The sequence below is a fragment of the Anser anser genome (assembly GCF_964211835.1).
Source record: "Anser anser genome assembly, chromosome: Z".
Lineage (NCBI taxonomy): Eukaryota > Metazoa > Chordata > Aves > Anseriformes > Anatidae > Anser > Anser anser.
Window position 1 is genome coordinate 33,192,526 of NC_139723.1, and position 14,143 is coordinate 33,206,668.

Here is a 14,143-nt window from a genome sequence, read left to right on the forward strand (position 1 = left end):
CTTTGATGAAATGAAAAGATTTTGTTGAACTGCAACCTTATATGTAATGTGATGAACAATGTTACTGAAATTAGTAAGACTCCTCAGGAAAGATGGTATCATTCCTTAAAATAAGAATGTCAGTTAGTTTTGATTCTCATAAAGATATATTATTTTGTCATAGAGCTTCACTTCAGTCTTAAACTGTATATAGACCTATTGTTATGTTACCAAATGTTTTGGAAGCCTCAAGAATCAAGCACAAAAATGCATGTGCCTGTTACTGGTACTAAACAACTCAGCTGATGTTTTTCAATTTGCTATCACCATAGTGGTGGTTAGGTAGTCCACAAACAGACCAAACTTCCATAGTATAGGTCTCTGATACTCTTGACAGTTGTGGAAGTCTGCATGGAGGCTAGCAAGTTATCAGGGTATGTATCTTTCCTGATTCTGAGATAGAAATGTTAATAATATACTTAGAAACAAAATACGTCTCAGAACTCAGTGAACTCTCCCACTGCAAGGTTTAGTTGGCACTTCACTTACCATGAACAACATTTCATCGAAAAACTATTCCCCCTCCCAGCCCCACAGTAGGGAGAATATTTAGCTTACCTGAAAATAGAAGAAAGCTTGGCCAAACCAGTAGTGCATGATAGTAATCTGTGCTGCATCAAATTTCAAAGGTCTCCAGATGTATTTCGTCATCATTGTCTGAATCAGCAGACAAAACACCAACACTGGCAAATTGTGAGGTCTAAATAGAAGGGCTGCTAGTAGAACCAATCCACTGTACACTTCCCATAATCCTGTACTCTTCACACTGGAGTCTGCAGAAATAACCTGCGACTTTAGTAAATCTTTAGTGCCAGTGAAGACTATGCCAAGAACAAAGACAAAAACAAAACGAGCTTCAGTAATCCCCCTAAAGAAGAAATAAAATAGAATATATACATGTATATGTGAATAAGCAAATAAAACAGAAAGATAAGCTACTACTATCTACTTCACAGGTCAAAAAAAAATCTTTTTCAAAAGAGGTGCAAAACCTCTCTTCAGTCCTGCCAAATAGGCCAAATTCTAAGGTTAGTACTGGACATTTTTATGAGAGGGCTTTCTCAGTTATGAAAACTCTAAAACTAGTTCACATTTAAATAACAACACCTCCAACGCATCTTTCAGAAAAACAGATTGAGCTAAAAAAATAAACAAACCTAAAATATAAAAATAAATGTCAATTAATACAACCAAAATAAATTCACATTATTACTATTCAAGGTCTAGATCCATAAATACATTCGTGTAATTATCCCGTTTATATAACATAACGAACTTCCCCCAAAATATTCTTTAGGGTAACATGGAATGTTTATGTCAAGAAATAAAATGATTTAAAAACAATTATTCTTTTAAGCTGTTCAGTGATTTTTCAGAACTCATTAACATAAACAGGTATTTCATTTTAGCCAATCAAAACAGACTAAAAAAACAAACAGCAATAGCATTTGAAGATCCTTATTTCAGTCTGCATTCATCAGATATTTTCTCACACAGTTGCACACGTATACTACAAACCAGCACATTTTTTCCTTGAAATCACATACATTTTTCAAATCCCAAAACAAAATGAATGCTCTAAAGTGTAATTAGTATCTACTGCTGTTCATTGCAACCATAAATTGATTTGCCTCTCCATTTCCTGTGGAAGTCAGCTTTTGGAGAAAGCACAGTATCTCATCCAAAAAGCTGACAAAGACAAGGGCCAGTAGGCTTTAAAATTGTATTCTAAAAGAATATATTATTTTTCCCACTATTCTAAAAGAGCAAAGCCCAAGGCACAAAGAAAAATAAGTGTATATATATCCATAAAATTTTTAATATATATATCTTAATCTTGGAAAAGACAAAAAAATACACATTATCCACACATCTTATCCACAATTTATAATACATTATCTCCTCAGGGAATTTTAGTCCCTTTATACATGAATGGTGAATGAACATGTTCTCCTACAAAGGTAAGACAATTCATTCAGAAGTGATGATTCTTGAGTCTCTTAGACTTAAAAAAAAAAAAAAATACATGGAGAATTACACCATAGCACTAAAAACAGTAAGAGTATAGTTACACTTGGTGTAACTGGTATAACTATTTGGCCACAGAAATCATTGCTAGGTAAAATTTCCAAAACTAAATTTCTCCTTTAAAGTTTATATAACCTTTCAACCTTTAGAAGGTCAACTTTCTTCTTTAACAATTACCAACAAGAGAACTTGAATTCAATCTTTCTTTTCCGTATCGGTGAAAGAGAACCAAAAAGCAAGAGAGAAAATAATAGTATTTTGTTCCCTGAAGTAGCAAGCCTTTTAAATTCTTTTGTAAAGCACAGAGACTTGTTTCTTCATGGAACAAAACAGTAAAGATCACAGAGTTCCTGTGTTTCTGGCTCATGCGGAAATTAAGTGCCCTATTTCAATATCTCTAATAATTCTGATGTAATTATTACCAGTAAGTATTCAAATACATTCATGCAATGTTGGAGAGAGACTATCAGGAAGTACAGCGATAGGACAAGGGGTAACAGTTGCAGATTTAGATTAGACATAAGGAAGAAATTCTTTATTGTGAGGGTGGTGAGGCACTGGCACAGGCTGCCCAGAGAAGCTGTGGATGCCCCATCCCTGGAGGTGTTCAAGGCCAGGCTGGATGGGGCTTTGGGCAACCTGGTCTGGTGGGAGGTGTCCTGCCCATGGCAAGGGGGGGTCGAATTAGATGGTCTGTAAGGTCCCTTCCAACCCAAACTACTCTATGGTTCTGTGAACGTAGAAGTAAAATTTTAGGAAACAGCTTTGGATATTTGTCACTATTCAAACAGTTAAGTGAAAACTGAGATTAATGGGTTCATGGAAATTCAAACTAAAAAAGAACAGTTTCTCAGCAAAAGCACTTACTTTGTTTGTGTCAGCATGGTGTATCCTCATCTTGTTCACAGCACAAACTATCATTACATAAAAGAGCTCAGAAAAATTGAAGGCCAAATTACTTCCTTGCATTTTTTATTTTAGAGGTTATTTTAGTGAGAGCCACAGAGGAAAGGACACTCTTCAATTTTCTCTTCTCATCCACCTCCCAACAGCTGTCACATTCAGAGATAACACTTGTTTTCAGTAAAGGGGAGAGGGAGAGTTTCAGAGCAGAGATTCTCTGTCTTAAATAAACAAGCATTGCTCATGCGGTAGCTACGTACAGCCTTTTTTTTGTCTGAGACAAAGGTACCTATACTTTGCACCTGGATCTAGCTCCACTTTATATCATGAATATGCTAAAGATACCTCCAGACACATATAAAGGACAGTTCTGGTTTCATTCATGATGGCATTTTAAGTAGACTTTTACCATTTGTCACCTCAGCCGTCTAATCACGGTGAGCTAGAACCACTATACTGACACATCAGCTAACATCTGAAATCTGCTAACTTGTCTACCATCCTTTTTGGCATGCTGTACTGAGATCCTTGCTGAAGACACTGTGTCTGAACAGTTAGTCGTTTTGGACAAACCCTGCCTGCTCTATTAGGCCTTTTACTTTGGGTTTAAGAAGCCCCTATGTTAGCATGAGTTGCTGCTGTAAGGGACCGGGATCCCTGTTACAGCCTGTGCTGTGTGCTGTTGGGTGTTACCACAGTGATAACACTCCAGCCTGTCAGGAGATGACACGGGTTTTGTTATTTTATGCAAGATAAACAGCACCACAGCATGGGAGGAGATGGGACCTGCATGGTGTACATGTGAAAATTCTGCTGCTCCATGAAAGAAGTGTTCCCAACACCTGAAGAGACCTCAGGCTTGCTTACCTACATTCCACTTTTTAGTCTACCTTATTAAAGCGGTGACTTAATTACACCATTTGTTGTTGGATCTTTCTTGTTGAAGAACAGGAAAAGTCCAACACTGCAATTCTTACGACAAGCACAGAACACATGCCATCAACAGAGGTAGGACCCTGATTTTTCTAGCCCTGTGAGCTTTTATTCAACAGTTTATGCAGTGGGTCTAAAGGGTATAACTCACTGGGTAGGGAACATCAAGTGTTAATAAAAACACACAAGAAGGATTTTTCAGGCTGCTTAAAAGTGCACAAAACGCACCAGCTAGTATACAAAAATGCGAAAATGTGAAGTGTCTTTAGTAGTACCAGGGTTGCACGGTGAATGCCACAATACTTGGCCAATTTTTCAAGTAAGATCATGTGGCACTTAGCGTCTTGGAATATCCAGTTCTACTTCTTAAGCCATACATGACAAGTGTCTGGAGTCTTGTAGGGTATCTGTACTCACATAAGCACAAAGATATTTCAATTAAAAAAAAAAAATAATAATAATAAATTGCTCCCAGATAAACAGCCACTTAATTTCAAGCTGAGCTTTAAGTATAAGACCACTATACTTGACAATAAAGCTTGTTTTATAAAGTTTTGTTTCAAGAATTTTGATAGTAACTTCCAAATAACCATATAATCAGAGATATATAAACGTCTGACATAATTTAAGCAAATCATCATATTCACCATTTATTTAAGGTGAAATAATAGAAAAAACCTTTATCTTTCTTCTTGTAATTAAAATCAATACGCTGACTACAGAATGAATAAGTTCTCAGTAAAGGCTTTTGTCTTAAATACTCCACTTATTTCTCTAATTGCATTTCATTTGTAGCTCAATTGCTACACTTAATGTTCTGTCCCACGCTGTAGGTGTTTTTTTTTTTCTTTTATTGCAAGGATATTATTCTTCTCCAAAGACTTTACTCAAACACAAACAAAACCAGAGGTTGCACCCAGAAATCAGACATGCTTCCAGAAACACTTTCAAACACAGAGCCAAATCTTGCAGAGCAAGAAAAGACTACCATTACTTTTGCATCCAGCAAAAGCAACACACAATTTTATTACTGGTATAGAACTAGAATTATCTTCAATATTTGGAAAGATGGGACATATGTAAATACATCCAGATATATACACATGTAAATATAGTTTATACAAATATCTTGTTAGGAAATCTGATCTTCTGTATGTCCTAAGATCTTTTCCTGCAAGTCTTTTTCACATGTTGTGAAACTCTGGTCCCCAGTTAAGAAGCTCCAAAAGAAACCACCTATCCAATTTAAAATGAATGTGAGAGAAAGTTTAATTCCACCCATAAGACAAGTGTTCTATGACTTCTCTTCTGTTATTCCTTGAATTGAATGCTCTCCTCTTTGAATGCTCTACCTAATTCTGGAAGTTTCCCACAGCTTTGACATATCAGACAACTTGAGGCTTGCAGAGCCAGGTACAATGCAATGATAAAAAGCATCATGAGAAAACTAAAGCCACTTAGCTATGTTCCAAAAGTAGTCACTGCTAAAAATGCTAATAGATTCCTCACAGCTACAGCAACTACTTCTGTAAGAAATCTACCATCCACATGAAAATCCTTAGTATACATTGTGCAGCACAGCCCAGGTCTTATGAAGGATTTTGTTACATCTTGAAAAGCCACACATTACAGAACACTCAACTGCAAAAGGAAGATACAGAAAACCAACTCTCCCAATTACTGTATAAGTATTTTTCAAAGCTATGAAATAGCTAAATGAGTTTGGCATATTCTCTGCTAAATGTGGCAAATCCACCTAAAACAAGAGACGGTGTGTTTGGAGTTTCTTTATAGTATAAATACTGACAATGACTATTGGATTTTCTTCAGATTAGTCCTTATCTGACAGATTTCTAATTTGACAGTTGCATGACACTTCATGAGGTTCAAAATTATGCACATTCCACAAAAACTGAGTGCTTACCATCTAAAAAATAGTTTTATTTATAAGAATCTGATTCCAGCCTAGACATAACATTCTTTTTCACCCTGATATTGAACGTGTTAACACCTTTCTAGAAATAGATTTACATATCTGTTGATTAACTTACTTTGAAATATCTTTGCTGTCATGTTGCCATGGAAATACAACATTTCCAATGGCTGCCCGGTAACTGTAGACTCCCAGGAGACCAAGTGCCATAGCAATTTTTGAAACCAGGGAACATCTTCTTTGAACCAGAAAGAAGATCATAACTAGGGAAACTGCAGCCAAGAAGGAGAGTTCAGACTTATGTTCAGAACTGGAGAAAAAACAAACAAACAAAAACAAACAGACAAAAAAACTTCAAACTACTGCAATTACTGATAAACACATTTGACAAAGCCTTAGCTAAAGCACTGTATTTCCAAATTAATCACTGCACTGACACCTGTTATAAACTTTCCAAGAGGTATGGCAAAATATTTTAGTAGTTTCAAAAAAATGTTGTTATTAATGAGGTTTTATATTCAAGTATGCATGCTTAAAGTGTAATTATTGTGTTCTGCCATATGATAGCTATTCTCTTAATTATATAAAAACTGAGCTGCTTATTGCATAAAGGAAAAGGGTCCAAGGCTTTTAAACTAGGATTTTGTTACACATTTTGAAAAAGCAAATTTTGCTTATACCATATGATTTCATTTTCTAGGAGAAGGCATAGAATATTTTTGCATTATGAACATTGTGAATTCAAACTACTTTCCCGTTATAAATAACCGCACATGTATTTAATTTGTTTAATTTTCGACATGCAAAATACTGCCTAGCCAGAATGACCAGAAATATATAGCTTAAAACATACACACAGATAAATACATTAGCACAATATGATTTTTATACATCACCTTGTAGTGAATCAATACATTCAAGTGATAGAAACTGAGAATTTGCATCATCGCCAAGAGTACAGATACTGTGTGCCCCCCCTCATCCTAAGTATATAACAGTCATTATAGAACCAAGAGCATTTCATTAAGCATGTTGCCAAAAGCTGTATATTTAAATCTACAGTGATATCACTTAGTACTGCAAAATTTAAGGGGGTCAGGTAAAGATCTGCACTTAATCCCTACTAAAGTTAGCTACGCAATTTCAGAAAGCCCCTTATAATCCAAAAGTCGCTAAAATTTGCCTACTGCAAATATTCCCAGCATCCAAATGACCCAGAAACACTAATTTTGTTAATTTACCTTCTGCTAAGAACATCATTTAGAGCATTAGAACTAAGTGCTCCACCTCTGTCTTCCACACTTCAAAATGCCATGATAAAAGATTATCGACTTCAGCAGACCAATACTGAGCCTGTGCTATTATCTGCATTAACTCTGATCACATTTATGAAATTCCAGTTTTATCTTTGATTTACTCAAAATTACAGTACTTCAAACGGGTTTACTTTCCTATGTGCTGGTACTTGCTTCATGGGATTTTGACCAATAGTTTTATCAGCTGTTGCATGAAAAAGTCACAGAGGAAAGAATAAGGGGCAGAAAAGTTGCCCTGTTAGTCCTCCGTGCAGGACTCAGTCAAACATTTCATACGACTTAGAAGGACTCTCAGGAGACGTACTGCTCTCTGGAGGGTAGTAGAGAAAAGGGAGAAATAGAACACTATAGAACATATAATGTGCTCTTAATGTTTCTCCTTGGTAATATCCTTCTCCTACAGGAAGAGATGGCAGAAAGAATGAATGGACTGCTGCAGCAACCTGTGAACATAGCGAATGCATAATTTCTTATGATCTATACATAAAGAACTAATTTAGTAGCCAGTGCATCTTTCAAATGAACACTTGTGTTAGATTTTAAAAGCTTTCAGGATATATTCTCCTTAGCTATTCATTGTATGAGAGTGAGATAAATCAAATCGGATATAAACAACAGCACATCACCATCAACTTAGTCTTCATCCCTTTATCAATGCAATTCTGTTAAGAGACTCTTGTAAGTAAAATTAACATAGTAACAAAAAAAAAAAAAGAAAGAAAAAAGAGAAAAAAGCACTCTTGCCTGAAAGAAATAATAACCGGTGCTATATCAAGCGAGACATTCAATAACACCTGCAATTTCCTACAGTGAACACTTGAAATCATACTCTATCCCTCCAAAAAATAAAGAAAAATCCTCATAGAAGGCCCAATGTAAAGCAAGGGTATGTTCAAAGACACGCGCACACCAGTCACAAATGGCATATTCTTGACTGCTAGCATAGGGGTTTATATCCAGCCTTTGTCTACATTTTCTGATGATCTTCTGTTACTTCAGTTTAGGACTTTTTTGAACCAAGTAAATTTGTTGCAAAAAAATAACAACAACAAAAATTACTCCAGTGTTTCAAAGAGTTTGCTGAAGAAACAAATAAAAAGGATTTATAGCAAGCGAAGTCACGTCAGCATAAACCACCTACAGATTCCAAGTTTTCCAACCACAGTACTTACAGTAAGGCAGCTAAGTATATATTACATTAGCATGCAGTTTGAAACACGACTGTAGTTGTTCAACAGAGAGTTCAGCCATTTAGCAAAATCCTAAATGACTTTGATAATCCCACCCAGAAAAACAGGCAGGAACATACTGCTGTTATCTTAGATGAAACGTAGTGGTGTCTGCCTAAGCCACAAAATGAACACTGAAGTACCAAGAGTTCCATGAGAAACAACCTGAGAACCTGGGGGGGGGGAACGGAAAGGAAAGGGAAAGAAAGAAAAACTTTGTCTTTTATGCTCTTAATGTAACAGCTGGTGGTCTACACTTTCATATTTCTGGTATCAGAATGAGGATTGAAGACATTTCCTTCCACTGGTCTGACCTCACCTCACTTCTGCAAATACTAGTGGAGTGAAAGGAGTTATACATGTGCACAGAATCACATTTTAGGTGGATAAAGCCTTTTTATTTTTTTTTCTTTCATACTACTAGCATACAACAGAATACACAGGATTCACATTGCATGCTAGTTTTTAGGGGGTGGCACTTGGCGGGGGAGTTAAGCACATTACTGAAAGAAAACATAATCCTTTTCCCATGCTGTTGTGCTTCTGGAAACTTCTCTGCAAGGGGGTGCTCCAGCTAACACCTTCACCCCTTCTACAGTGAGGCATGCAGCATCTGACAACTTCTAAGTATGAGCTCTTACCAGGATTAAACACCTGAACAAAACTATCTGAATACCAAGTAATTAAAAAGTAAACCTTACTTCTGGCAAGGGAATTGTTAGGGATTGAATGTTCTCTTCTGCTTCATCTACTGTCTTTTTTTCTATTGTGCATTTTCTCACTGAAGCATGTCTTTTCTTTGCAGCAGTTTTTGCAGAGTCTCTCTGCAAACAACATAGAACAATTCCCTAATTTCAGCACTGTTGAATGAATCCCTAATAAAATAACAAATAAATAATAATGATAATATTTCAACATGCTATAAGTAAACTGAATTTCTGTGTTTTGCTTCTGACATTTTCCTGTGTACAAACCTGTTCAATAATCCCTTTGTCTCACATGAACACTCAGCCACTTAAGCACTGTCCAGGTATGCAAAGTATTGGTCCGAGAATGACTACAGGTATGTAAAGAGTAAATAAAAGGAAAAATAAAAGGAAGACTGTTCATCAGCTTATCTTAAAAACACAAAATAATAGAATCCTGGCTAGAAAAAGCCTGAGCAGCTTTTAACTCAAACTAACAAGATACACATGATCTGAGTAAGGTTCTAATTTCTTATTACTAGAAAATGTGCTATTAAGACATATCTATGCAAATTAAACACATACTAAAAATAGAATGACAATCAACCTTACAGGCTCGCAGTGCATTTTGGGAAGAGGAATAAGTGCTTTATGCAACTCAGCTTATCACCAACTTTTAATTTATGCTATAAGGAAAACACATCATCTGGATCCTGATCAAAACATTAGGGAAACAGACACCTCTACCACGCTGTTCTCTTGTGAAGGAGAAGCAACGAAGAATTTAAAAACTCCAAACAAAAAAAAATGTAAGCATGCTCACCAAATAGGAGTTTGGACCCCCACAAACCAGAGGACGTACAAAGATTTAGTTGATTCATTGACTAATCTTTCCAAAGCTCATCCTATGAACCACTTCAGACCCAAGAAAGGATTTACCCCACCTACATCCTATCACTCAAGTCCAAAAACTGTGCACTTTAAATGCTGCTATTAATGTAAACTTTTAACCATATAAAGCAACTGAAGTACATGTCACCATGGTGACATATCCTGTATTTTCCTGTTAGGCTAAAAGCTGCTCCTGTGATTTAAGTCAGGATGTAGCTTCACAGCATCCTGAGCCAACCTATGCCAGGGTTCTGCTGTTTTTTGAGCTTTCTGAACGCTGCAGAAGCAGCTTTCTGAAAAGAAAAAGGCAGAGCTGTGGCAGCCCCAATTACACATCATCTCAGGCTGCCATGGTATTGCACTCTGGACTGTTCCAAAACTTTTTTATTAAAGCCCAAAAAAGTATATTTTTGAAAAATCATTAATTCTTTCCCATCCAAATTTGACAGGCAAGTGGATCTTTTTAAACAATTCTTGACAATGACAGAAAGAAAAAAAAAAAAGTGTTTATGTCTGCATCAATTCATAAGATGCACATACTTATTTTGCTTCAATGTGAATTTCAACAGCAGCAATGCTGGCTTGCACAGTCGTCCATTCTTGCAATCCTGTTACTAAGCCAGCCCATGTACTGTGCCAGAACATGTGCCTGTTAATCTGTATGGTAAATCAGAGCGGGACGTGATCTATCTGAAAGACAAGAGCTTCCTACACCAAATTTGGTTATTTTTCCAGCCACATCAGTTCACCACACTGACAAAGTAACAGCTGTGCTGGTAAAATAAAGGGCCTGTGATGGGAACAGCATGGCAGTAGGTACCTTGAGTGCTAAGGAAAGGGCTCTTTAATATACCACTCCTGCCAAAAAAAGCAATCATAGCCTAAGGCTATAGTTGCAGGACCTTTGCTCTAAGATCCAAGCAAATATACCCAATTTGAATCTATAACTAGGAGGGAAACACAGAGAACAGTTTACCAGTGACATTCTGAAGTTTCAGCTTTGGTATCTAGCTGCCAGTACTTCAGCTTTTCTGATGGGGGAGGCAAACAGCTTTAATAACAGGATCGTTCTGGCTTTATGAAAGGGAAGTAATACTTAATCAACCTGATCGAATTCTGTGAGGAGATGACTAGCTCGGTGGAAGACTGGAGCACAGGCAGTGGTGTTTATCTCAGCTTTAACGAGGCTTTTAAGTCTCCTGCAACACACAGGCAAACTGATGCAGTAGGGTTGAGATAAGTGGACAGAGAGGTGGACTGAAAACCGGCTCAGCTGCCCAGCTCACAGGCTTCTTCTGATCAGTACCACAAAGTCATTCATGACCTGCATGACAGGACAGACCAGCAAGTCTGCACGCAATGCAAAACAGGAAGAGCAGCTGGGATACCACAAGATGGGTGTGCTGTCATTCAGGGGGGCCTCAACACACTGCAGAAATGGCCTGACAACAAACCCGTGAAGTTCAACAAAGGGAAATGCCAAATCCTGCACCTCAGATGGAAGAGCTGCACGGAGCAGGATGGGCTGGGGGCTGACCAGGCATACAGCATATTTTCAGAGATGACTCTGAGCATCGTGGTAGACACCAAGTTGTGCCCTTGCAACGAAGACTGTATTCAGCATTTGGTGCTGAATCAGGAAAAATGTTACCAGCAGGTCAAGCAAGGCATTTCTTCCTCTCTGTTCAGTCCTGCGTCCAGTTCTGGGCTCCCCAGTACAAAGAAAGACATGTGCAGTAAAGGACAATGAAAATGATGATGGGGTTGGAGAATCTGTCATACACGGAGAAGCTGAAAGCACTGGGACTGTTGAGCATCAAGAGGAGAAGGCTCAGCATAGATCTCACCAAACACAAGGGGGGTTTAAGGGTGTTAAAAGATGAATCCAGGCACGTCTTAGTGGTGCCCAGCAAAAGCACAAGAGACAATGGATCAATATATTCAAGGGAGACAAACGCAGTTTTTCAGCTCCAAGAATATCAAATCCTTCTTCCATAGTGCTGTGGTATGAGTACAGTCCAAGAAAAGGGCTGCCAGTCTGAAGAAGATGTCTGGCCCAGGAAGTTATTGGGCAAATAAATCTTTGGAAGATGTTGAGAATTCATCTTTTAAAAAATCATCCCAGTCACAACAAATCACAGCTAATCCTGTATTTACAATAGGACTGGTCACACACTGGCTTAGCTCATTATGGAGTTCTCTGTGGCGTGGATTTAGGACTGGGAATATGACATTCCATCCTCAATCCCTCACCTCATCACACAAGGGAAGCATGGTGAAAGCTCTGGTATAGGGCAACTACTGTAATGCAGTAAACTTCCTCATAAGTCATGTCACTCAGCACTCATGCCTGTCACAGCAATTAGCATTTTATCTGTGAGGCTGCCAATATGTAACTAGTCTCATATTAGTTCATTTACTCATGTCGCTATTAATGAATGATGAATGACATGTCATCAACATGTTGTAAGATATTGGCAAGAAGGATCTTTATCTTACACAGCAAAGCCTCCCCATCTGCTGTCTGTAAAACAGTGACTAGTCAGTTGCAAGGTTTTGCTTCTCCATCCACCAGCTGACATTCAGAAGAAAACAATTCAAATATTAAGTACTTTTTATCACTGAATAATGGCTCTAGTTCTTCACAATACTAAAAGGCAGTAAGAGTAACAGCCTTTCTCAGAGTACTTCAAGTTGTAAGAAATTCCCTTTTTCTGTTTATCATACTACATTTGAAAAATTCCTTCAGTTTTCCACCCACACATGAAATGATTGTGACAGACAAGGAAGAACTTTATGTGCAGCACCTTCTCCAGCAACTTCATAAAGTCTGAAATTGAGCAGAACCTTCTGCTTTAAAATTAATGGTTTAATTCTATTAAGTGATTTTTATTTTCCCAAACCAGCCACTGTTGACTTACACAAGGAAAATATTTACTTTTTGCCACTGATAAACCTATCGTGTATAATTGACATTAATTAGATAAGTCATGGTGCAGGGCTAAGATTATAATCTATTGATAGTACACAAGGAATTACACTCACATGAAGCAGCTCTGAAAAATTCCTTATGTTGTTTCACTGTTTATGCCATTTGCATGCTTACAGCGCTTTCTGTATAGAGATTGTATAGAAATGTATACATATTTCACCAAGCAAAACATACATTAATTTATAAATAAGACAGAAAGTATGATAATAAATCAGATACCCACCTTGTCAACCAGTGCCCAAAGTCTGGCCGATGAGCCCATTGGACTCCCGTCCGATTCAAGGATCGAAGCAGTCGACAGCAAATAAGAATGATCCATGGACTCGCTAAGCTTAACCACTTATCTGATCCTTTAATGAATTCAGCTGAAGATGCAACCTTGTCCAGTTTTGAATTACCTGATGCTGGTACATCTATATTCTTGCAATCAGAGGCTTCCCTGATACCATCAAAATTTTGTTTCAAACTGGTACCATGCTGAGGGTCACATTCTTTCAGAAGAAAATGGTTTCTACAGAGTTCCTGACACAGTGCCAAACAGAGGGTATTGATAAGAAAATACCAGGTTTGATGTTCCTCTTCTATAAAACTGCTTGCCCCCAAACTCAAAACATGGCCAATTGTTCCAGCCAGCATCAGCACATCTACTTCTGACCAGCTGGAACTGGACACAACTGGATTCTGCAAACAAGAACACATAACAGTGGTGAAAGCTGTATAAAAACTTCACTTGTTTAAGCATTCAAAGCATGCTTACAGCAATTTCCTCTCAGGAAACAAAATAAACAGCAGGACAAGTTATTTCCACCTTGACAAATCCTGCGAATTTCTGAAAGGTTCATTTTATTGTAGCCTATTTAGTTAGCACTGCAGTATAATCATACTGTTTAGAATGACATTCTGTTTAAGGTAAGAAACTTCATGCATAATCTCAACTGAACAGATTCAAATTCCCTAACAGCCTGTGACAAAAGGTCTGAATCAAGCTCTCTCCTTGCTGCATATTTGTAGAAGTAAAAACAGAAGTCCTTCAGAAATCAAACTTGCAATACAAATAATAGGTACTTTTCTAATTGGTTAAATCTGTACTGTCCTTAACTCGGTACAGTGACAACCTTCATTACTCAAATTGACAGAAGTTACTTGCAGACATTCTGATGTACCTCTTGTCCTTGCTTGGCTTGAAACGCGTC

The 14,143-nt window shown here is 37.5% G+C and overlaps 1 protein-coding gene across 10 annotated transcripts in view; it reads right to left on the reverse strand.

Annotated features, from left to right (window-relative positions):
* PIGG (phosphatidylinositol glycan anchor biosynthesis class G (EMM blood group)) overlaps nt 1-14,143 on the reverse strand; it is a 96,739-nt gene that overhangs the window by 43,192 nt on the left and 39,404 nt on the right. For 4 of the 10 annotated variants that reach the window (XM_083817681.1, XM_083817684.1, XM_083817686.1 and 1 more), the window contains exons 9-11: nt 13,174-13,631; nt 5,955-6,146; nt 598-907 (exon numbers count right to left, since the gene is read on the reverse strand). In XM_083817681.1, the coding sequence (XP_083673807.1) occupies nt 598-907; nt 5,955-6,146; nt 13,174-13,631 (960 nt within the window). Of the gene's footprint in view, nt 1-597; nt 908-5,954; nt 6,147-9,089; nt 9,206-13,173; nt 13,632-14,143 lie in introns of those variants that run through there. The other 6 variants (XM_083817687.1, XM_083817691.1, XM_083817688.1 and 3 more) reach the window with 6 other exon arrangements.